Source organism: Sparassis crispa (genome assembly GCF_003851025.1).
Source record: "Sparassis crispa DNA, contig_000005F, whole genome shotgun sequence".
NCBI lineage: Eukaryota > Fungi > Basidiomycota > Agaricomycetes > Polyporales > Sparassidaceae > Sparassis > Sparassis crispa.
This window is the reverse complement of record NW_020939752.1, coordinates 894531-919107: the sequence shown is the minus strand read 5'-3', so window position 1 is coordinate 919107 and position 24577 is coordinate 894531. Positions and strand designations below refer to the sequence as shown.

The 24577-nt window shown below is 52.0% G+C and overlaps 7 protein-coding genes and 1 non-coding gene across 8 annotated transcripts; 4 read left to right on the top strand and 4 right to left on the bottom strand.

The window, feature by feature from the left end:
• The first annotated feature begins 467 nt into the window (after positions 1-467).
• Positions 468-550, top strand: SCP_t0603340. The gene is given in 2 exon segments: positions 468-504; positions 515-550. It is a non-coding gene; the product is annotated as a tRNA-Tyr (tRNA).
• Positions 551-688: 138 nt separating this feature from the next.
• SCP_0603330 (predicted protein) lies at positions 689-1810 on the top strand (the record flags this gene model as incomplete). The annotated part of the gene is made up of 5 exons (XM_027759467.1): positions 689-849; positions 908-913; positions 969-1102; positions 1157-1559; positions 1627-1810. The coding sequence occupies 5 exons, from the start codon at positions 689-691 to the stop codon at positions 1808-1810; spliced, it is 888 nt and encodes a 295-aa protein (XP_027615268.1).
• Positions 1811-4440: 2630 nt separating this feature from the next.
• On the bottom strand, positions 4441-5503 carry SCP_0603320 (Superoxide dismutase [Mn], mitochondrial; the record flags this gene model as incomplete). Its single annotated transcript, XM_027759466.1, has 7 exons — positions 4441-4512; positions 4572-4607; positions 4675-4712; positions 4768-4893; positions 4958-5074; positions 5146-5308; positions 5381-5503. The coding sequence occupies 7 exons, from the start codon at positions 5501-5503 to the stop codon at positions 4441-4443; spliced, it is 675 nt and encodes a 224-aa protein (XP_027615267.1).
• A 1045-nt stretch (positions 5504-6548) lies between these two features.
• SCP_0603310 (hypothetical protein) lies at positions 6549-7518 on the top strand (the record flags this gene model as incomplete). Its single annotated transcript, XM_027759465.1, has 3 exons — positions 6549-7289; positions 7346-7406; positions 7505-7518. 3 exons carry the CDS (start codon positions 6549-6551, stop codon positions 7516-7518), a joined length of 816 nt encoding a protein of 271 aa, XP_027615266.1.
• A 3235-nt stretch (positions 7519-10753) lies between these two features.
• SCP_0603300 (hypothetical protein) lies at positions 10754-12740 on the bottom strand (the record flags this gene model as incomplete). The annotated part of the gene is made up of 4 exons (XM_027759464.1): positions 10754-11113; positions 11165-11211; positions 11272-11445; positions 12587-12740. The coding sequence occupies 4 exons, from the start codon at positions 12738-12740 to the stop codon at positions 10754-10756; spliced, it is 735 nt and encodes a 244-aa protein (XP_027615265.1).
• A 1364-nt stretch (positions 12741-14104) lies between these two features.
• SCP_0603290 (hypothetical protein) lies at positions 14105-15194 on the top strand (the record flags this gene model as incomplete). The annotated part of the gene is made up of 2 exons (XM_027759463.1): positions 14105-14209; positions 14265-15194. The coding sequence occupies 2 exons, from the start codon at positions 14105-14107 to the stop codon at positions 15192-15194; spliced, it is 1035 nt and encodes a 344-aa protein (XP_027615264.1).
• Positions 15195-19700: 4506 nt separating this feature from the next.
• On the bottom strand, positions 19701-20045 carry SCP_0603280 (hypothetical protein; the record flags this gene model as incomplete). The annotated part of the gene is made up of 2 exons (XM_027759462.1): positions 19701-19766; positions 19824-20045. 2 exons carry the CDS (start codon positions 20043-20045, stop codon positions 19701-19703), a joined length of 288 nt encoding a protein of 95 aa, XP_027615263.1.
• Positions 20046-23076: 3031 nt separating this feature from the next.
• SCP_0603270 (hypothetical protein) lies at positions 23077-23734 on the bottom strand (the record flags this gene model as incomplete). Its single annotated transcript, XM_027759461.1, has 2 exons — positions 23077-23180; positions 23230-23734. 2 exons carry the CDS (start codon positions 23732-23734, stop codon positions 23077-23079), a joined length of 609 nt encoding a protein of 202 aa, XP_027615262.1.
• Positions 23735-24577: the final 843 nt, after the last annotated feature.

The window sequence follows — 24577 nt, the reverse complement described above, 5'->3', positions numbered from 1 at the left end:
ACTCCCTCACAGGTTTCATAAGGCACTTGACGCTCGCACAGACGAGCCGTGTCATCGTCGTCGCTGGCCACCATCGAGCTTGACAGGCAGCAACCCAGGCGCGTTCAGCCCGCTCGGCGGCGTGCGTCGAGGCGAGAGATGGAATCTCAGTGCAACAAATGTAGAGGGCCGCCAGTACCGGTGATGTCACTTGCCCAGGTGCACAGGCATCAAGATGAGCATCGAGGATTACCTCAACACCGCAAATGCAGTGAACACACTGGCAAAATGCCCGTGGCACGGGTGCGGCAGTACGACATTTTCCACAGTACTCACTTTTCGCAGAGGAGTGCACGTCCGCGTCCTCCCCCATTACAGTGCATCGGTCAAACGGTGGTCTAGCGGCATGGATAAAAATCGCCTTCCCGCCCGTGTATTGGCGTATCGCTTTCGTCTGTGAAACTGTTTGCTCCTGAGAACGTTGGAGGCCCTCGATAGCTCAGTTGGAAGAGCGCGAGACTGTAATTGGATATTTATCTTGAGGTCGCTGGTTCGATCCCGGCTCGAGGGAAGTTTTTGGTACTCCTTTGCTTTTGCAAAGGAATCTTAGCCTACAACTCATGTAGTTCGGCCCCTACCTCAAGTTCGTACAGTGGTTCAGTGACGTTCAAAATTCCGCACTCTCTGTGAGGTTTCCTGCAGTGTAAGAATGTTTCAAATCACTCGTGAAGCGCAAGTCCCGAGGGAATTGGTACCTGCATTAGATTCATCGTTATTGGTATTGTCCGAGACGCAGTTGACTTTCCTGCATGCACTCGTCTCACCAGACGACCAAGAGCTACGGCGGAAGATCCTCGCGGTGCAGAAAGGGTGCGTTGCATACCCATTATGTGCAGGATAGATGATCTGATCAGTGGTCTGCGTGAAGAGCATAGTACGCTCCGTCTCTGCTGATGTTTGGAGTATAACTGATATCAACCCGTCGTCAGCGAGAGATACCCATACCCTTGTATACGTAGCTTTCATCATGTGAGCCTCATGGCGTCGGCAAATCCTGTGTACTCAGCGGTGCTCAACGCAGGAAGATCCGGCAACACGATCTTCCTTGATATCGGGTGCTGCAGTGAGTACACACGTCCCCTACTCTCAGAGCACAGGTCTGATTTTCATCTCGCAGTGGGCACCGACGTGCGCAAGCTCGCATTCGACGGTTACCCCGCCCCACAGATTCTCGGGTGCGACCTCCGACAGGAGTATATCGACGATGGCTACAAGCTCTACCAGGACGCCGCGACCTGCCCCATCCACTTCTTTACCTCCGACATATTCAGCGTGCCCGTATCCTTCGACGCGCGCACTCCAGGATCTGCAGACATCTCAACCGTTACGGAGCTTGTTCAACTACAGGGCACAGTGATGCACATCTACACGGGCGCGCTATTCCACTTGTTCGATGAGACAACGCAGTACGCAATTGCTCTCCGTGTGGCCGCGTTGCTCAAGCATGAGCCCGGTGCCATCGTGTTTGGGCGGCACTCTGGTCTCGAGCACGAGGGCATGATCGACGACCACCTTGGCAGGTGCGCAGCGTGCTTGCTGCTCTGCTTAACATGTACCGGTTGCTCATGATGCATAATGCATGTATAGAACTCGCTACGGGCACTCCACGACATCCTGGCCATTATTGTGGAAGAAGGTTTTCGCAGAGGCGGAAGGGGCGGAATTTGCGGAGACACGCGTCGTCACGGAGGTCAAGCGTGAAGAGCACCCGTACAGCTTAAGCAGACAACGTGGACAGCACATGCTCATCTGGAGCGTCAGGATTCTATGACGCTTCCTGAGATGCATTCAGGCAGACGACAAACTCGGGGTCGCATATAGCTGCCGCGATAGCAGAGCTTGCACTGATGGTCTCCGGTCTCGGACGTAACGATGGTGTCAAAAGCATTGGCGAGACAGGAGGGGCGTTCTTGATCCACGTTTTCGCTCATACACAATTGTTTCTGATCGCGGAGGTGGCACGGCCCAAACTAGAATGGTTAACTCGGACTGCATCATATGTACACGTTTGATAGAGGCCAGCTATCATATACGCATAGACGAGATATCGATACATACATACATGCATGGATATTATACATGAGGACCTGTGTAGTTAAATATCAGCAGCTGTCAATCAACCGACCACAACCCGAGGCCACATCCGAGTCAACGCATATGGCGTCCACAGGAAGCCGGCACACTTGATGGCCCACCATTATGCGCCGTCGGAAATACATTACTCGGGCCTCCAACATGCACAGCCCTGGCGAATGCACGCGAGACATCAGAAGGGGAAACATCAAAGACATCTGCGCACCCATCAGCAGCGGCAACCCATCACAAGTCTTGCCCTTCATCCACAGGGCCGCGAAACATCCACTCCAAACTCGGGGTCATCTCGCTGGCCGCAAATAGACCCTCGAAGAACCCATTAAAATCTTGCACGTACACACGATCCCATAATTCTGCCCCCAGTACTAGCTTGTGTTTCATCATTTCGCGAGGACACTTAAGTTTGGGTATCCAGCTGCAGTCTCCCCCTACCAGTTCTATGCGATGCCAGCGGATGAGCATGCCAAAGGACATGCACGTCGCAGTAGGCGCCACGTCTGCAAGGTGGCTCCTAATCAATTTATGTTGCTTCCGAAGATTGAAGTCCAGTGGGGAGTGCCCATAAACGGGGTTGGAGAAGAAAATTAGATGAAGCGATCTGAGGGGTGGAATACCTGCCCATTGGTGACATAGAATCTGGAAAGACTTGATCACCGCGGGGGTACAGTAGAATATAAGACTTGACATACCGGAATCTGTTGCATAGTGAGATCGGGACCAAAATGTAAGCTAAGTATCCTGAGACGAGGCACATATTCCTTGAAGGTTTGTTGAGCTTGGGCGAAGGTGTAGTAGGAGATAGATAATGTCGTGATATCAGCAGTGGATTGTTTCAGTGAATTCAAGACGCTGTGCGCGGTCTGCACGTCGCGGGAGAACCCGAGCTGAAGGTGCAATATTTCGACCGGTCTCCCGGGTACCAGTTTGAGGAGCAGCTCCGGAGGGCCATCGATAGACCGCAAATGTTTCAAAGCCGTTGCTGGTAGTGTGAATACCTGCGCATTACAGGTATTTTCGAGTACAAGTCGGGTCAGATGTGGAGTACGTTTTAGCAAGCGACATAGTTCTGCAGTGGGGCACGCCCATTCAGTGACGCCAAGAAGGTACAACTCCTGAACGGCGTAATCCAGATGTTCAGCAAGGAAGTCGCGAACGAGATGCCATTCGTCCGTACGTAGCGCCTGCAGAATCGTGGGACCCGTACAGGCACGAATAATGGGGAAGTACGGCGAAGCGTCGTAGTTACCACGTAACGCGAAGTGTGTCAATCGTGGATGGACGGGAGGGAAGATATGCTCCTGCGGTAAGAGGTCAAAGAAGCTGTCGCGTATGCTGACCTAAGCTCGTCAGCCCGACGATGGTATCAATGATACTTAGCGAGATCCTCGAGTTCGACAATTCGAGCGATGTGAGACGGGTAAGCAGCGTTATCGTCTGCGGCATCTTCGCCCAAAAGGCTGGGATAGGCTCTCTTGAAGCGTGGTTCCATTCGTGGAACCTACAACTTCTGACATAGCTTCCAATCTCGGTGCTCCTAAGGTCCCCTTTTCGGAGGTCGTTAAACCATGTCCAGCGAGAAGGAGTCTCCATCGATATATTGAGCTGCTTGAATAGACGCGGCAAACACACGGAGTGAAAGAAGCGACAAACGAGACAGAGATTTGACAGGATGGTTTTATATTCCGGCTCTGTGACATCCAGCGGAATCTGGAAATGGTCAAACACTTCGAGGTATATCTCGTTGGGTATTATCGATAGGTTTCTATTGCCGTCACGGCGCTCTGGAGCTGCAAGGCGAGTGAGCTAGCCTAAGGGCGTGAGGCTTGAGCAAATCTCACTCACTGGACCATTTCATCAACTCCATTCTAGCGTACAGGAAATGTTTGCTTTAGACAGCCTGAGCTTGATCTCTGCACAAGAGCTGGTAGTGATTTCACGGCACGGGAGTAGGCGTGGGCACTAAGCTCCGAAGCCTTGACGGCGTCGAGACTCACAACCTCCGAAATATTGGTTCAGGATGATGGCAGAACCGGAAAATTTTTCGCTGCTCACTGTTCTCGACGGCGAAGCCAATGATAAAGACGGTGAACGGCAAGTTGAAGTACCTGATTGAACGTAAGATTATCAAAACCTAACCCTATTCCGGCTTGGTACGGCAACATGTGGCGAAAGGTTAACTTTCAGATCATGTTCAAATGTTACAGATAGATGCTTTTGCTAAACAGTTCGTGGCCACTCTCGCTCCACAAATGCTTTCCAGTACAACCTTCCGTGCATGCATTCCATGCGGCATCGAGAGACAAATATCTACTTCGTGGCCTCGACGTAGCGGCGCTCAGCCTCCTTGAAGTTGATGACGTTCCAAATCGCGTTCAGATACTAGAAGAGTATGGTCGGAGTCAATACACGATCCATTGATTATAACAAAGTAAACTTACGTCAGGCTTCACGTTGAGGTACTGCAAGTAGAAGGCCTGGAAGAAGGGAGTGCATAAGCAATCCGCGGTTCAAACCATTTTACACCTGAACGAGTGGACGCACATGCTCCCAGATGTCAATGCCAATGATAGGGAGGTGAGCTGGAATCATGAGAATCAGACACGATCAGTACACAGCAGAAGCACGATCACTGACAGAGGAGAGGATCTTGGTTGGCAGTGGTGACAATCTCAAGCTTCTTCGTGTTCGGGTTGTAGCCGAGCCAACCCCAGCCGGAGCCCTGGATAGCAGCAGTGGTAGTGTTCAATTTCTTCTTCAGCGCTGTGAGGTATCGGGGTCAGAGTACACGCTGCTCAGGGGTTCCGTATCGCGGAAGTGTACTGACCGTCCAACCCGCCGAAGTCAGCACCAATGGCATCTTTAAGCGGACCAGCAGAAAGCTGTCCACCACCCTGGGAGGCGGGTACAAGGTTCTTCCAGAACAGAGAGTGGTTAATGTGTCCTGCAAGCGCGTCGCCGCATTAGCGACGCGCTAGCACTTCAGATAGGAGAATTGGCAGAGATGTTACGCACCACCGCCATTGAACTTGAGCGCAGGTTGGAGCTTGATTTGCTCCTTGGGCGAGTGCGCCTTGGCGTAGCTCTCCTCGGCTGCATTCAGACCGTTAACGTATGCCTGATGGTGCTTCGTGTGGTGCAGCTTCATGATCTGGCCAGAAATATGCGGCTCGAGTGCCTGCAAATGGGAACCGCAATCGCGCATGAGGAAAATACAAACTATAAAACACCTCTAGTGTGAGATACGAACATCGTACGCATAGTCGAGCTCGGGGAGCGTGTGGATAGACCTCGCGGAGAGCGAGAGCGTGGCAGCCAGACGGGGGGCGACACGACCACGCGTCGCAGTGCGTACAACGGTGAGAACGGACATGGCGACGAGGAGAGGTAATGTACGACGAGGAAAGGCTATTCGTCGACGTTGAGCTCGCTAAATAACACTCAATCTCGGCGCGGAGTACGTCGGATTTCGAGGCCTTACCAACTTCTGATGTCATCCCAGCCAGGCTCAGCTATTGGCGATCACGTGCTGGTGAACGGTGGCAGAAGTGACTGGCTAGCGCATCCTCCACCGTGCATCAGTTCCCGTCCGAACCACCGACTGAATATTTGTTCGAGGGAACATGCAAGTAAGTACTGTCAGGAAATTATGCAGTCGGAAATTCCTGCTGAGTGAATGACATTCGACCTCCTTCAAGTTGGCGGCCGATGTCGTTCTCCCGTTGCGCCCGATTATTCAACATCTCGCAGTACAGCACGGAGGCAAGTAGCTTTGGTAGTCTTTATCGGTGGATTGCATCCGGTTGGCACTGAAGGTATTCACGGTAGCAGGTGGATGCACAAGGGGTGCGCATTACGGCACCTCAGATATAACCAGACCTAAACCAGACAATCGGTCTTCTTTCTCAAAAATGGCGTGACTATGTGAGTCATTCCTTGCAATTGACCATTCGTATCAAATAATTATCCGTGACCTACATAACACTCGGCGACTCGTTTTCCTATAAGTCTGTGCACTCTTGAAGCGACCTGGAAGATCGCACCGCACCGTCGTGTCGGAATAGGCAATACTGTCGTCGGCTGACCTGCGTGCATTCCAGCGTACAGCAGTTGCAGTGTTGGCCCTGGTTCAAATTGGCAGATCGTCCCAGGAACTCTTGGTCTCGGACGGTGCAGTACCCCGTGGACGTGTTGGGACCTGACTCTATTCCCGTTCCATAACGTTTAACCATTTGTCCTCGCTGACATCATCGTTCTATCGATCATATCGACCGAACGATTTCCCCAGCTCAATGCCGTTTAGTGCCGGACTCCGAGTACTTCCATGCATGTTTGCACAGGCCGCGGTAGGACCTATAAGAATGCACTCGTAGAGGCGGTCCCTCAAGCCTATCTTACGCGACTACCTTCTACTTACAATGTCCAACTACGACGACGACAACGGCGGTGACTTTGGCGGACGCGGTGGAGGCCGAGGTGGGGGACGCGGGTATAACGACAACCAGAGCGGGGGTTTCGACAGTGGAAACCAGAACCAAGGGAGCTTCGGTGGAGGGCAGGGTGGAAGCTTCGGTGGGGGGCATGGCGGAAGCTTCGGTGGGGGGCAGGGTGAAAGCTTCGGTGGGGGGCAGGGTGGAACCCTCGGTGGAGGGCAGGGCGGAAACCTCGGTGGAGGGCAGGGCGGAAGCTTCGGTGGGGGAAATGACAACAGCAGCTTCGGCGGCAGGAACCAAGGTAGTGACTTCGGTGGAAATGACAGCAACAACTTCGGCGGGAACGACAGCGGCAACTTTGGCGGCAACAACAGCTTGGGTGGCAGCGACGATAACCAGTACAGCGGAGGAAACCGCGGTGGAAACCAGAAGAGTAGTTTCGGCGGGAACAACGATGACAGCAACTACAGCAGCGGGAACCAGGGCAGCAACTACGGCAGCGGGAACCAGGGCAGCAACTACGACAGCGGGAACCAAGGCGGCAGCTTGGGTGGAAACTACTCTGGCTCGCAAAACAGCGGTTTCGGCGGAGCCAACTCCAGCTCGCAGACTGGCGGCTCTACCGGTTCGAAGTACGGCGCTGGCTCGTCCGGCGGCGGAGACTTCCTCGAGGAAGGCATCCAGAGCGCCGTTGGCAGCGTTGCAAACCGCTTCGGATCGAACCTCGTGAGTCTATTCTTACCTTTTACGCGTAAGTTACTAATGTTGGCACTGGCACGTAGGATGACTCTACCAAGAGCAACATCAGTAATGCGGTCTCCAGCGAATTCAGTAACCTGACTGGTAAGTACTCTTCTGCTTGTCCGCTCCGCTTGCGGCGCACGTTTTGCGCTTGCGTGTGCTTGCACAATTCTGACGCTGACACCCTTCCTTCTATTCAGGCGGTCGTTTTTGAGATGCGAAGGCCCTCACTGTGACCGTGCGACCAGCTCCACATCGTGAGGTTTGGTTGATGCCTTGTTTGTCGACAGGTGTACGTGTGCGAGTGAAAGTCGAATGTTGAGTGTAATCTAAAGCATATATCATCTTGATTTGCATGTCTCCAACAATATCCACACCCAATCCTCCATGCCTGGTCTATCATTACATTCTTCGCCAACACAATGTTCTATCTGACACTGACAAGTCGGGCATGGATGAAGTAGTCATAGACTCCGTAGAATACGATTAGACGCCGACAGCGCCTCCGACGAGCGCCTTTCTCGTTTGCCGTCAACGCCTGCAGCTGGAGGTACGCATGCATGCATGCACAGAAGGTTAGCCAAAACTTACCGTGTCAATGCTCCATGCGAAAGCAGTCCGAGTCAGGCCTTCTCAGGCACGCGCTATGTCAATACCTGGGCAACTGTGTTCCATACACAGTGGCGTGTGGCGTCCTTCTCTCGGTTGCGAACTTGCGAGTGACCGATCACGCCGCTTCATTACCTTGGTACGCAGTACATCTTCGTCTTAGAATTTGTGGCAACTCACGGCATGTAAATGTCATAGTACACGCGAACTCAGGACCCAAGTACAGTGCTTGATCACGGTGTAGTCTGTTTCACGTCGAACGACAGATGGACGCCGTGAATGCTGCCATCAGGCATCAGTCACGGTGGCGAGCCCGGGTCTCATTTTAAGCGTTGGTGGTGCACTGGCAGGAAAACTAGACTCAACTTTACAACGAAGCAGTCTATCTTCGGGACATGCAAGAAGTCGAGGATATTGGACGTCTCTTGATGACGTCATCCAATAACAATGGGCCGCTATTGAGCGCGCTATTGACGAATGAAGAAGTAACTGGCGCCGTTTATGTGTGGAGAATCTGTTATTACTGAAAGAAATATTTGTTAGTGAGTGTGACTCCTTATGTCGATGCTAACCCGACTATGGCCACAATAAGTGTGGTCACGGCTAACTCGACAATAGACACGCAAGAATGGACCCGATACACAATAGATGGGATGCTCCTGTCCTCGGCTGAGCATCCTGCACAGTCGGCGCAGATTGAAGACCGATGGCCGTTAGAAATGATTGGTAAGTATTCAGCAGTACGTTTCTCGTGCGGACATGGATATTCGCTCCGCCTCCGTGAACAGACTTGTGCTTCGCGCACTTAAACTGACTAGCAGATCATTGTGCTGGAATAGACTGTTCACTTGGTTGGCAATTCTATCCATTTTCAGACCACAATCGCATTGCATCCCGCATGAATAAACTACCACCACATTTGGGATTGTCCAGTTCGTAACTCTTCGCTCGTAACTGTCCATTGCAATCTCGGTTGTAACATGAGATTTGGCAGCCACGCTAAAGTGAACGATCTGGTGTCTGAGCCCGAACCGTATAGAGCTTAACCGTGGCGTCCTTCAAGTCGCGGCCCGCGCATCATTCTTCCGGACAAGCGGCTGGCAGTAGTATGTGCGTCGTGATCTCCACATTATCTTATCTTCATATTCTCTATTGTCTCTACACCTCGATACGCCCCTCTCTCTCCTCACGCTTCTGCATTTCCCCTAATTTCGAGGCGCAATTCTGTCACAATTTGACCGATATACCTAGTCGTGGCCAATTTTAATGCAGTGACAGACTACCGTCCTGCTAGACCGTCGGTACATACACCACTGCCTTTTTGGTGATTATGGATCTGGCGATGCTTTCGCTAACAAATGACTGCGTGAGATAATTGGGAGCATCGTATTTGGATGTACTTGGTGTCACTCGAAGGTGAGGTTAATTTGCCAGATAAAGATGCGGGTATGGTCGCTAACGGAGTACATCGTACCTAAGGTGATTGAACCATGCTGTCAGGTCTGCACATGTACCTATTCTGCCTTTTGATACAAGATGCGGCAGAATCACGGGGTGCATTGTGCGTGTACTTCGTCTTTGTCTTTACTCGTGATGTTTAATGTCCGCGAACGAACGTATTATTACAGACTGTCTAGGAAGTGAACCCGGACGACGACAACACTTCGTATAAGTTGCAATGAGATCGACCTCATCTCCAAACCCGTGGTCAGATGTGACAATGCATCTCGCGTACCACACCCGCTAGTTTCAGCATAGATTCGGAAGGGAAGTATCACCGCCGACTGGATGGTGAGAAGCCTGTCTCTGAAGATACCACCCGGGGACCACATACATAACCAGTTGGCGCACTAGTTGCACGACGGTGCACTCGATGACTCCGCTCGGTATGCGAACCAAGGTCTATGGCAAGCCGCTCATCATCAATGGCCATGGCTAAGTCTGGCTTGCGTTCTTCTCGTTACCATATGATGCAGCTAAGCTAATTATTCTGTTACTCGGTGTCGCTTAATTTTAATCTTAGGATATCAAAAGAATATTTCTGTCGAAGAAAGTGCATCCCTTCAAGGCGACGTTTGAGCAGGAAATGTATCAAGAACTTGCAAAGGAATCGGTCTTTCAAGTTCCATGTGGCCCCATGCTGGTCAGACGAACTCTATAGCTCAGTCGCTGGTTCGTCCTACGGATGCTTCTCCTGCGGGTGACCTTTGCCTCGTCGCACTTTATATTTGAATTGCGCATCGAGTACGCCGTCACGTTATTGTTCTCTTCCAGCACGTGTTGCGGCTCCAGAGGCGTAATACAACGCGTACGCACAAGGAATCAATCAGAAATGCCAACAGAGTTTACACGCACTTCCAGCACAGATAGTGAATACCATAGAGGCAACTTCGCTGCGCATCTCTGGAATTTTTATTCTGTTCTCCGCACACATGCGCATACACATGCAAAACGAGAAGATGAGTTTCTGCGTAAATCGCCGTAAAATCTCGGAGTGGCCTGCGGTCGAACCCGACGTATTTCCAGAGGAACGGATAAAGATACACTATCTGTTATCTGGACGGCCTCGACGATCCCGCGATCGTGATAACGCTCTCTCACTTACCATTGGCGCACAGACCCTCGTGCCACATCCAGATACAGTTGCATTTGAAGCTTGAAATCTGATCGACCAAGGCAAGAGCAAGGCACTCCAAATTTGCTCCGACTGCACTGAAGGATCAGAACGCCTGACAGCTCATCTATTCTCGAGCGTGCTATTTGTTGTCTGTTTTGCGCCGCAGGACTATGCGTTTGACGTAGCGAGGCGCACTCACCGGGTTGTGACGTCGGACGATGCCCTATCTGCCAGCAGCCAAACGCGCCATCACAAGGCGGCGCACTGCCACTGGCAAGGTGAATATATGGATGAATTTGGGAGCTTCACCCCGCTCTAAGATCACATCATGGGAGCAACGCCACACCCGATATGGGTCTAGTGCTAGGAAGTGCTCACTATATAATCTGAGTGGCTTTGACACGATTCGCGACTTCGCGGGTACGCGAATAAAACGCCTGCTTTCGCGCAGTGTCGTCCATGAGACATGGCACGTGAGGTTGGCTGTGACAAAGATGAGACTCGAGCTACGTCTCCGCTGCGAATTGGCTGCCGGTCGGTGAGGCGAACCGTCCGTGGCCGGACCTATCAATCTGCATGAGGACTGTTGAAGACACTTCAACAGGGGATTTCACTATGAATACGATAAACGTGCCTTGCGCCGACGATTGCGCTGTGCCGCATGAGTGAGGGTCCGACCGACTGCAACGCAACCGTGCAGGTTGAAATTTAGAATACAACGTTTTGGCCATGAGTACCTACCTCCACGGACCGAAAATGAGAACTCAGCGGTAGCCGTATCGATGTTTTCTCGTGAGAAGTGTGGTTGGACTAGCGGCTGCAGTGTGGAGATGGGCGTCAGCCTTGAACGCAAGCTCGAGCATTTCCCTGGCGCCCTTGTCGTATCTTTGTTACTTTTGTGCGAAGGGATAAGGGCTAAATTTGTCAGACGCGGAGCGATGCAAATTTAATGACAACTAGTCTGCTTTCTAACGCGCCTCCTTGTCGAGAGGTCAATTTAGGCGGAGCCTAAAGTTTGGTAGTTCTTTCTAATGCGGAATCTTAAACCTTTGTGATACCACGTGATGCAGGTGGCGCTGTAAGTCCGCCGAAATTCACGAAAGTCTTCCTGAAGATCCTCTCCACCCTGGTTTGGGCACATCGCAGGTGAGATGAGGTGCTACAATGGATGGGTGATGGAATGGTGAATTTTGCTTGGGCGCGGGGCACAGAGAATAGAGGGATTCCTACGAGATTCAAACGTGTAATGCCCTCTTGGACCAGTGCAAAGCAGATAAGACAGCAAAGTCTCCAAAATCAATCTCAATTAATATACCCATTGGAAAGTATTGTATACACATGCAGCACAGGACAACGGGTGCTTCTTGCGCTCGAAACGCGACGCGTTCAGCGCGATTTACAGACGCGTTGTGCCAGCACGTGATGTGCCGGGTCGATCAAGACCTCCTAGTAAGAGCCCGTAATAGAAAGCAGACGTCAGACACGGATATCCGAGGTACGAGGTTGAAGCAGAGTGTCTACCATCTGCCCTCGGGAGACTAATGACAACCCGCGTCCGACCACTTCTTCGCCCAACTGATCTTCTTTCGCCATTTTTGGAAAGACTATCCTTGTTAGAGCTTGGAGCAAGGGCCACGACACTAAGGCCCCAACTGCTGCCATACAAAAGCCGGGCCACAAGCAAGACAAAGCGAATACGGGATCAGGCCACAAACCACCTGCCAGATAAGGACAAGGATAAACATCGCGAACGGCGGTTTTGCTGGGAATGTTGAAGAAGCATGCTGAGTCAGACAAAGAACTGGTTGCAAGGAGGCCGCCGTGCATGAGTGCACACACTTGTGTATACTGTGGTCAGAGAGACGCATGTCGTCAAAGCGGTCGCATGAGTGTATGTGCCACAACGAAGACCACAAGCACTCCTGCCGTATCTGCTGAATCAAACCACTGAAACCACTTGTCAAATAAGGATATTAATGATGGATATCCGGAAAGTGGCAAAGTTGAAAGAAGCGATGTGGATTTAGAGGCCTCATAAATTTTGCTCGTCTCGTACGAAAACGGTTCGCTGCCGTGCTAGGCGCCACACTCTTCTGCATTGGGGCGCCCAGCCCCTGGTTCTTGAACTGACCTCCGACCGGTGCCAGGTCGCGCAGCAGGTGAAACGGGCGGTAGACGGGCGGAGCAAGCAGCTGCAGACATCGGAGCATAGGCGTCAGACACGGTGTCGCTCGGCCAGTCTGGCGGTGCAATGTCCCATGAACGGTACACCTCCCAAAAAGGGAATAATCATGTTGACTCTGTGCTCACGACTGTTGTAAAATAGGTCCGTTCTCCAGGCGATGTTGTAAGAAGTCGAATTTCCAAGTCGCAAGGATCTTACAGCAGCGCTTGTCGCGAATGTGCACCCCATGATTTTGTGGAGCAAGATCAGGTCATCACGAATTTCGGTGCTGCTGTGGTGCCTTTCGTGCACAACTCATTATCATAAACTTGAAATCGGCCTCGCGGGACGGCGAGATTGAAGTGCATCACCTGATAACGCGAGGGCCCTCCGAGGAAGCGGGCGCGGAGGGGTAATTGTGTCCCAAAAAGAAGCGCGTTTGCAGTGAATTGTACGGGAGTTCCGAGTCAGCCGTTGTGCTTCATTCAGCTGATGAAACGGCGCTTTGAAGAGACAGAAATGGAAGCTATACGGAGCGATGCACACAAGTGCACACAACGGGTGCGCAAGCTGTGGCGAAACACGGGTACAGCAACTCCGAAGACGAGTCGTAGCAGGCTGGAAGCTCAGAGAAGGATCAGGCTGGGATGGCGAGAGAAGGCGAGTATCTTCGGATTCAGTAGGCGGTGATGGATAGGTGCAACAGTCGGGAACAGTATACTATCAAAAGGTGTCTGCAAGGCTGTGACAGCGAGGGTGCCAGCTTCCCAGAAAGGGTGGTCGAAAGGGTGTTGTGTTTGGCAGATATGCCACTTGTCGGAAGCAGATGGTGCTTTTGAGCGCCATCCTTCAACGCTTGAAGCCCGAAGTAATTCGGAATCATTCCCTCGTCAGCGCATATATAACCCCTCATCATAAAGTTCTCCCCAACTCACCCCGAGCTTGCCCCTCGTCCACCCGCCTTCCCGCCTTCCCGCCATACCGAGCCCGTCGATTGTAGCTAGTGACCTCTACCTCGAGAACACGCCCCAACCTCGTTCCAGTTACCGGAGGTCACGGGATTCGCACGGTGAGTTTCTGTTGGAAAATGATATCGGAATCAAAAAATGAGGCTGGCTTGGGAACCGTGCGGAGCTGATATTTAACGCGGCAAGCACGTGTTCTAAATGGCCGGTTCCAGCCGCGGGAATTTTTTGCGGTGCGGAGTTACATGGTGACGGATATGAAAATATTTTTTTGGTGGCCGTGTCTGCACCTACCATGCGCCGCGAATTCCTGCACCCTTTTTGGCCCTAACCTTCAGCTTCAGCCCGCGGTACTTATACGACCCGTGCCACCTTAGATCCCCAAGGCACTTGGTGTCCACAGACGCTCTTCCAATCTCCATCACCATCCTCTGCAATTTTCGCCATGGCTGCTCCTGGCCCTGGCACTGCTCGTCAACACGGGAGTCCTCCTCGCAGGCCGCACAAGGGCTCCCGAGCACCACCTCCACCGGGTACGCTTTCTCAGATGGTGAGTATTCGATGCCACATCGCTCATTGCTCCCCGTCCTGACGCTTAGAACAAGCCGGACCCGTTCTACGGCCACGAAGAAGCGGCTCGGTTATGCGCGAAGTTCGTTACCAATCTCTTCGCATGTCCAGACACCCCCCCAGTATCGACAACGCATCCTCCGGTGCCGTCGCCCCCGCTTGGCCTCTTCATCGCGTATGCGCTGCATAGAACGCGGCTGAATGCGTCTGTTACCTTCGCCGCCCTCTACCTCCTCCAGCGACTAAAAGCTCGGTTCCCTGCAGCGCGCGGGTCGTCGGGCCACCGCTTATTTATTTCCGCCTTCATGATTGCGTCGAAAGTGATCTGCGACGACACATATTCCAACAAGTCGTGGTCGATCGTCGGGCAGGGAATGTTTGCATTGCGGGAGATCAACCAAATGGAGCGGGAGATGTGCAGCTACCTGGAGTGGCAGCTGAACATTGAGCCCAAGGCACTTCAGGAGTTCGAGATGAAGGTGCGGCGTGACTTCAAGGGACAAGGTCCATTCCCGAACTACATCCTGCCTTCGCCAGCACCCTCACCGGTCCCGTCAACGACGCCGTATGCGCAGGTCGGCTCGGCACCAACCTTCGCGCGGCCACAACAACAGCCGACGTCACCACCGAAACCCATACCCCCTGCTGTTCCGGTCGCAGCAAGCCACGCGACGGCTTACCTATCTCCCCCTTCCTCGCCGCGCACTCCCGCCACACCCGGATCCTCGCGTTCGACGTTCACGTCTCCCGCATCATCGGCGTCTCCACCAACACCCCCAGGTTACGAAGACTTTTCCGCGAAGATCGTTACCTCAGGCATGGTCGGGACTCCCCTCACTCTGCAATCGGACTCCGCGGCGATTCCAATATCACGCAAGTCGTATGTTCCTGCACCAGTTCCACGCGCGAAGCCTCCAAAGACAAAAACGGAGTACTTCGCGCACGCTTCGCCGTGTATCTGGTAGACTCGGCGGTCTTCTTTATTTTTTTACCTGCTCTCGATTTCAGCGAAGCTGTTATTCTATCATCGCTCGTTTTCATTCTGTACCTCTACGCCGACCTCTAATTTCACTATCGCCATATATTCATTGTTTCTCTGGCGTTGACCATGGACCTTTATCTATACCCCCGCCATCGTTCGCTTGCTTGTTGGACGCCGCGCCGGTGGAGACCAGGGCTTGCATGGTTCGCTTTTGCATTGACCACGTTTGCATTACATGTTGTATCATCAGTATCATCGCAAGGCTGTTTGGTGTGTAGGCATACAGGTATCACTAGGGTACAAGAGAAATTAAATCACTCAAAACGTTCCTTCTCGAAATGGTGAATCTTTTGGTGCGCGGTTGAGTGTATAGCCTCAACGATAACGATGCACCGGAGTCGGAAGAAACTTGAGTTGGTGACACCCGAACGCGATCCGAAGGTTATGCCGCCAAGATCGCGCCATCGGTACGGTTTTGGCCCCGCTGTGTGCTAACGCTCAATCGAGCGAGCTCGGGTGAGAGCCTGCAGGCAGCCGGAAGACGTCTGTCGCTGCGACCGCCATGTAAGAGCAGCCCAAATGCTGCCAGCCTGATCGCGTACCTTCCAAGCAAGTTGAGTAAATTGTGCATCTGATCTCCTTGCTGTTCGCATCGATGCACCCCAGCGGGGCAGATGCACCTGCAATGAGCCGTCTCCGTGCTTCGCTGGCAGTGGCAACACCAGCTGCCCTACGTGGAGCGGATCACGTTTTCCAGCTCTCCACACTCGAACGTTCTTGCCATGCCCGGTACCCATCTCTTCCTTGGCCATACAGAAGCAGCTGGGGCAGTGCATACCCATGATGCCGTGGAGCCGTAGATCCTTGAATGCACAACTCGCACACCATTCGTCCCCCTCCTGCCCCGGATCCACGAGATACTTACTGCACACGAGATACGGGGCAATCAAAGTTCAGGTGCGCCTTCCTGGGCAAGGCGAACCCCCGGAACGACTTTCCAGCGCAAGTCCATGGCGAGGTCCGCCGGAGTGCACTCAGGCCATGCTTCATAGACTCTGCCGCTACTTCTCGCCGTTTCTCGAAGCCCTACACTCCGCAGTACGTACACGATCCTACGCGATGTCATGTTATACGAGTGGGAACTGGCGATACCCAGACGAGGACCACACGCCCAGCGGTACATGTGCCTGCACGTCACGCTAGGCTTTGGTAGGCCTGGGTATATGCGCACGAGCTGTCGTCGAGAGGCAGCGATGTGTCAGCAAGTGGGCGCAGATGTACGCAGGACGACACGTGTGAGAGACAGACAGCGGCCCATGGCCAGCCAACGACCGCTGCAGCAATATGATACTATATTACCTTTGCACTACAGTCGAGATTCGTCGAGAAATCTCCGGTAGGGTCCGCTGCAACCTATCGCACTTGTGCGAGCGGAAGACCCACCCACCTTACCGTCACTCCGGGTCCAATATTACAGGACAGGCGGCCCTCAATGCATCAATGCAGAATATCACCATCGCAGACAACGCAAATCAGGTCCCAAAGCCCACGGCGACGATAAATGTTCTCGGAGCCTCAGTCATCCTTCTCACAGCGCGAGGAAGGCAAAGGGTCGGACCTTCCTAGCACGTATCCCACACCCTAGGGCAGAGGAAGCCAGCGTCCTGCGAAGAGATAAGCAGACGCACGCACACCTGTCTCGTCCTTGCCATTTTTTGGCGCGGAGGAGCACCTGAGCTGCGGAGCTTACTCTCGAGCAGTTCGCCGCACGGACGTTGATCCAGCCTGAACGCCATGACTGGCACAGTCTGGACCCTCGACGGCTCACCCTCCTAATGGAACTCGAGCCTTAGAGGTCAATGAAAAGGTCAAATGAAAATAGCAGTGTTCATTTACTGGTCTGCCGTACGTCTTTATCATTTCCGTCAATTTCGAAGTCGATAATTTTTACTGATCAGGTCATTGCAGGGATTAGAACTCAACAGCGAAGCATTCATACTTCACTCAGAGTTTGTTTTGCCTCAGTAGCAGTTTGTATATTTTCGTTCGGTCACTGACCAAGGTGAGGCCTGTCTTCGTATCAAGATAAGTGCTTAGGCGCTTATTAGATGGTCACGATCTAATCTCGCCTGATAAACGCCCGATTATCACGCTCAGATCTTACTCAGATCCGCTGAAAAAATGTTGCAGGCGCCGGGCGGTGCCTGTCCTTTCGCCAGCTCATATGCTCAGCCATTCGGTTATGGTACATTATCAACATCTGGTTCAACCCAACGCAAATCAATTATGCTCGAGTGAACGTTTGTCCAGCGAGAAAATAGATCCGTGCAGAGAAGACCAATTTCAATCCGCAGCATGATAGTCAAAAATTTTCATACCTCCTTGAAGATTCTGCATGCGTGTCGGCACGCCAGAGGCCGGCTTTTGAAAAATCATATTTGACCTGCGGCTTTTACATTGAGGAACAGGGGAGGACTAATCCGTCGGCTCGCATGGTAAGGAAAATGTGGACTTGGAGCACGACCAGTTTGCTAAAGAGCATGGCGGCCTTCTGTGACGACGGTAAGAGTTAGATCTTGAGGTGCGCGAGAACGTAAGGAATTGACAACTACAAGCGGTCACCTACAGGGAGATGCATGTAGCTCGCCGGAATTAGCAAGAATGGTGCGTCCTGTTTACCAGAGAACAAGCCCATATATGACGCACCGTGCCAGGGTGACTGCATCTATGAGGATGCAGTGCGCGGCTCGAGTGTTCGTTGCACTTCTATGGATAATTCTATTGGGAAACCCTCAGAAACCCGGAAACCCCAAGAAACCCCGGGTTTCTGAGGCTGCTCGGAGAAACCCCTCAATTTGGAAACTTGTGGGGTTTCCCTCTCTGGAGGAAGTTTCGGACTCCGGCCAGACGCCCTCCTGGGGCAGCCATGTTGGCATCATCGTTTGTGCGGGAAGGCAGGGCAGACTCACTCCTCAGCTTCTCATGGCAGTGGACAAGAGATCGAGAGACATTGCCTGCATGCACTCTCCATATTCTTAAAGTAAATTTTCGCAAGAATGGGAGAGGAAGAGGGAAAATTGGCACCCGCCGTAAGCCTTGTGAGTCCCGCCCGACGCATCCTGTTCACGTACATAGAGTGTACCGAGCTCCTGTGTGATCGGTAAGCCCCGAATCAACTTACAATTTCGCAGCGAGGCCTCTGCTACGGGGAGGCCGCACTTTACTCACTTTCAGAAAGAGACTGCAAGCGCGGCTCCCCATCAAAACCGGCCGGCTGTCAACGGTCTCCCTTGCACAGAAACCAGGTTGCTGAGCAACTTAAGGGGGTTTCTGGGGTTTCCGGGTTTCTGGGGGTTTCTCAATAGAATTATCCCACTTCTATTGCCCGTGCGGGCTGAGTTAGACTTGATTCAGGTAGGTCTCTCAGCAAGTCCAGAGAGGGATTATACTCACACACTTTCCTGTTTCAGACAATATTGCGGCTGATAACCCAGCGGCTTTGTCCATATGTTCGTGGCACAGGGCGAGCAGAGGACAAGCCCTCATTCAAGGAGCGCTAAATCAGACGCTCCAGTGACTGCGGAAACATTCATATGATACAAGTAATCCTGGAGTCGGACAATAATTGTCGCTCTGTAGCTCCGAGCCAATTAACCCGTCGTCAACTTCAACTTCTCGGTGTACATGTACTGCAAAAACGTTGTCTGAGGCAGGAAATTTACATGAGGCGTTAACGTTGCATTATCGCCAGTGTGGGCACGTCGTTCACTCTCACATCGGCGTGGCGTATACTCGTGAATGATGACATCAGACGGTGGGTACGACACGTTTCAGATACGCAGGTCTACGTGACATGTACACATGAATTGACAGTCCGAGCAGGATCAGGGTGAGTAATCAGCGAAAACGCGCCTCGGCCGGAGAGGAGTACACAAGTTATGATATGGGAAAGATGCAGACCGTGCCGACACACGAAGGACGCTATCAGCTGATGGAGAATGATGGGACGGACGTGGACATTACGCGGGTCTTCTCCCTATGTGCGGCGTTGTTCTCACCATCATAAAGCCTGTCAGTCAGCTTCGGAAAGACTGACGTTTCGCACGTACGTGCAAGATGATAGTATGACTGCGGATCACACGCCCCTACACAAGGCAACAGACGGGCACGCTTGTCTCGACGAAGGAGAAGGAGTGATCACAGGTGCCTAACAAGGATGAAGAGACGGAAGGGCGATCGATAGGGATTCGAGTCGTCTCAATTGTCCTGAAAGAGGTGAGGGTAACAACTAGCCTAGCCTGCCAAAGAGCATGATGCACGCCATGGCATGTAATTGAAAGTCTGCCTCGAATGACACGCACCGATCAGCAAAGAACGGTAATGAATTTGCATGATGGACGAAACCGATGGGGGTGGCGGTCGAGCGAAAACGCGGTAGGAAGACTGGAACTGACTAGTCCTCATAAAATGTGATGCCGCAACGAACACCCTAGAGGTAAATCTGCTTTTCTGTATCGGAAGCTGAGAGCTCTGAACAGGTCGCCGATCGCACAACCTGAAGCATATCGAAGACACAATAAGTTAGAGTGACAACGCTGCACTGCGAACGTACGATGATGGGTACCAGATCCTTCACAAAGTAATCCTGCGATACATGGATAAATCGTCCGAGGTAACGAAATGAAAGTCGTCTAGATTTCGGGGATGATGCATATCTGTTGGCAACTCGAAGTGCGCCCTGTGAGTCTCTGCGGCGAAGACGTAGGCTACTCGCCACGAATCGGAGCGACCTTTGGGGAACACGATGAGACGAGCCAAGGGGTTCGTTTATCATAGTCCTGTCACGCAGGGGCCCGTCATCGCGTGCTTAATAAAGTGGTAAAATTACCGGAGCAGAGCATCAGAATTTGAACGCGCTCTTTGTCATAGGGAGAAGGGACCGACGCGCGATAACACCAGTTTCTGCATCTTATTGCTACAGGCGATCTTCCTTTCAGCGGACAAGGTCGAATGGATCACCGTGAGCGCAATGACACTGTAGAGAAGGATGAATGCCGTTCGCAAATATAAAGGACCCATTGAGCTGACGAAACCACTTCAGTCGAAGAGCTACTGGAATCATCTTATTGAGACATTGAAAACCGGAATAACTCAAGTGCGTACCGGCCAGTGAATTCGCAGTCCACATCACCCCACTCATTCGTTGCCTTTCAGACAAACTATCAGATACATCCACGCGGATTCCAGAGATTGAATGTCGATGCTGGACAAAGACATTCACGGATCTCGGCTGGATTCGACTGTGGTGATTGTGCTGTCTTCATGACCATGCCATGGGAATGAACACAGCACAACGCCATTATGAAGGCAGATCGACAGAAGACGGCGGCGACGGCTGTTGATCATCATCACGATGCACTCCAAGTTAGTAGGCTCAGCGCTGCACTCAAAGAGCGCAGACACGTGTGGTGCCCGGTCCGGGATTTGACCCGCTGGTCTGCCTGGTGCCTCCCTTTGTCGAAGTATGAGAGAGTCGCTTCGCGAAGAATGTTGGCAGTTCGAAAACAAAGGACGGACCTCAGACGGACAACGATCTTCCTTCCGAAATCTGGGAGACTTGTCTTATGTCGCTAGCATGCAAAACCGGCTGGCACTTACTCAAGTATGTACTACCTGTTGGGTCGTTGCAGCCTTTGTCACTCACTACTCTCTGTTCACCCGCCGGTCAAGCACCGGACTTAGTAAACGAAGGGCTGATGCTCACCATGTTTACATTGACCCCCCTTTGGTTACTCTCGATCCTATGTACACTAGTACTATGTCTACCATAGGGCTACGCCCTCGCGGACAATAAACACATGAGGAAAAAAAACAAAAACAAAAAAGGACTGATGCTCGGGAGCATGACGACTCTCTCATTGTACTCGTCAGTGCTGATGGTGCACCCAAGCACTGCAGCCGGTCTTCATGAACCAGGAGTGTGGTGCAGCTTTCTCATACTCTCAGAAAACGAAGGGCAGAAGAACAGGATGTCACATCAGAAGGTATAACACGCAGCACTCCTCGTCCGCAAAGAACGTTCATGCGTGTGTGAGTCGAAGATCAGGAGCGGGGTGCTGGTGCAGAAGCAGTCTAAACGCAGTGTGTGAAAGGTACCTGGGTCACGTAGGGGAGACAGGGATGACAATACAAACATTGGCACAGTAGCACTTGACATCCATGGTGTTGCCTTAGGCTGTCTCCACTGCTCGCATCGACGTTCCGGATTCGAAGTTCGAATTATTTCCTTGTACTTAGACTCGCAGACTTCACTGTCGGCGGGAGGTATTGGTCGAGTACTGCAACTGCCAGGCTGAGGAATGCGGCAAAAACTTGAAGAGTACGTACGAGTATGCCCTGGAGCACCTTGAAGAATCGCATGGCCTGCTGAGCAAAGGGAGGAGTTCATACTAGGCATTGGGCTACCCGAACATTGCTCTATCTTGCATGCGTCAGATGGACAAGTATCAGTTCGGAAGACACATCGTCCTGCCCCCACAACCTACTGGCTGGCGATGCGGTGCGTATTCGCATTCTCCTAGCAACCCGAATGTCTTCGTTCCGGCTAATCACAAGTTAGAGTTACAGCCGACAAAATAGTGAGTCTTCCTGCTCTTGGTGCCATGTTGTTGCGCTGGAAACATCAGTGATCTTGAGTAAGAGGAATGCTGGAGTTTTCAAATATCGCGGATGCCATGCCGAATAACCATTTCTCGTCGACCACGCAGCCATATCCGTACACATCCAATGGATAAGCACATCCTGTAAAACATGCACTCACGATTAATTTTATGCACATCTTCCTTCGTGGACAAATGCCAAACATTCTGGGAACCAGTATGTGCAACCGCAAGGCCTTGGCAGGCTATACATGCCGCGTGGTCGAAGTCCTTGTTCCCACAGAAGGCATCCCTGTTATGAACGTGAGCGACTTCGCGACAATCCGCAGGCTCTCCGCATGACGCAGAATACATTAGGGGAGCTCAAAGTTGACGCAGTGGACACTGCAAGTTTTCACAAGAGGGGTCGCAGACAGCGTGATGCCAGTGTTGCTAATCTTGCGTCGAGTAGTGTGACGTTTGAGAGAACAGCCTGGATACCCACAGCCGTGTACCGCATCCACAGGAACTTCCTCCCTCTGGGAAGTAATCTCAAGTTCGTACATGTCGAGGGAAATGAAAGACACAGGAACGTCAACTAAGTACTTGAAATTATTAAAATGTCATACACGCGTTACGCGTTCCACACTAATGTCACGTTATGTCACAAACACCTCCAGGCGCTTTTCCTGATCACTCTGAAGCGTTCCGTCTGTATCCTCTGTATTATTTTCTGCCATGTAAGGAATGCGTTATTCTCGACTTCTACCTCGACTGCGGAGACCGCTGGACTGCTTCTCTGGACTGGATTTCTAGCACTGCATTTGAGGTGCTTTACAGGTCGTTGTTATCCGGCATGCCCTGGAGACGCCTGCGTTCGCACAATCTCCGCGTCATACCACTATGGCAAATCTATTGTGTATGGCGCGAGCGGTGGCCAACTGACGCCTTCCTGCACGAAAATAACTAAAATTTATTGGAATCGCATTGGAAAAAGAACTACGAAAATGACAAATTTTCACACACTTTCTGAAGGTATCTCAGGTCAGTGTTGAGAATTCTCTCACCAGCTGAGTGGCCCCGCCTCGCGATGCAGCAAGGTGAGGTAGCTCGTGGTCACTGGTTTACCATTGTGCGTTCGTTGTTGCCTTATTGATCGGGCCTTCAGGATCCACCTATAACGAGAAAACCGCTGCAAATTGCTTGTGAGCAGGCTGACGATCGATCTCAGAGTTCTCCGAATTTGTCCTCAAATGTTTCGAGCTTCCAGTCTGTGTCAGTCGGGAATCTCTCTACGAGGTCTAGCATGGGCTTGACATAAGCGATTGTTTCTGTGCAGTCTCTCAGCTTGAGGATCAGAACATTAACGCGAGCACATACCTGAGGAATCCAGCCCCATTGGTTGCATTCGCCAATTTCGCAAGAGCATATCAGACGACCTGTTGTCCTTGCTGAAGGATCCTGCTTCTTCAGCGCGCTGCCATTCATCCACCTCCATCTTCTTCCGCTGTAGTATCTTGAGCAACTGTTTTTTAAAATGACGATCCTCTTCACCACTGAACGTCTGGCGAATACTCTCCGTGTCTGCGAGGAGCCTCTGTCTGGCGTTGGGCTCCATCGCGGCGAGATCCCACGCGAACGTGGAGGGTTGATGAAGTGTGCGTCGAGTGGTGCGATCGTGGCGACCCGACGTTGTGGCCCCAGCCGACCAGCCAACGACGGCGGATTTCAGGTTCGGAGAGTGTATAGGGCCTTTTCTTCTGAGGCGTGGATTCTTCTTTGCGGGTGAAGCAGTTACTGGGCGACGGGTGGCCTGCTGTAGCTTGCCACTCTTGGCCATCTTCTGCGCACTGGTCTTGCTGCGAGTCTGATATGGGTATGGCATCCTTGAGTAAGAGGTGAGTGAGCTGTCAAGGCGGGCACTATGGGGAATCGTTTGAGAAGGAAGTGCGGATGAAAGAAGTAGGAGGCTTCCTCCATCGTGCTTTATACTGACGCTTTACCTGACGGAATGATCAGGTTCTATTGATGCACGCGGTTACAACGCCGGGCCCATTGTGTTGCCATAGCACGCTTTGCATAGTGCACAACTGTCTCACGCGATGCATCTAGGGAGAGGTAGTACTATCGGTGGCCCTGATATACGAACATCATCGCCGTTGCTCACCACTTCATCGCCTTGCCTCGCGCTTTTTTCAATGTATTCTATAGCATCTGTAGTATTGAAATACAAGAGTTTATAATTTTCTCCCCAGCTGAGCGCACTCTGGAAAGCTGGGGAGGCTGCCTGCAGGATGGAGCGACAGTGTCACACATTGTCACGCTGCCGAATTAACGTCCGCACGGCATGCCCTCACTGGAACAAAGGATGTGTTACGGAAGATTTAAACGGAGCTTGAAAACGTCACGTCTGCCCAAAACCGAAACCGCTTTCAGAATTGCTTTGAGGCAGCCGTTGCACTCTCGAAACTTTTACAGTCGGATTGTGCAGGACATACAATACTGAGCCGAGGGAACAAGAAGGACGAAACAAGCCGTTGAAAAAAAGTTCGCATTACTGGTTCAGTTCGCATATGGTCATTGATAGTATATCCATCTGCGATTATGTGTATCTGACTGTACTTTCCCGTACGATTTGACTAATTTTATCGAGCGACCATTCTAATTTCTTGGCACGCAAAAACTGGCCAAGCTTTCTATCACATGACTGACGCGTGTGCGCGAGAAC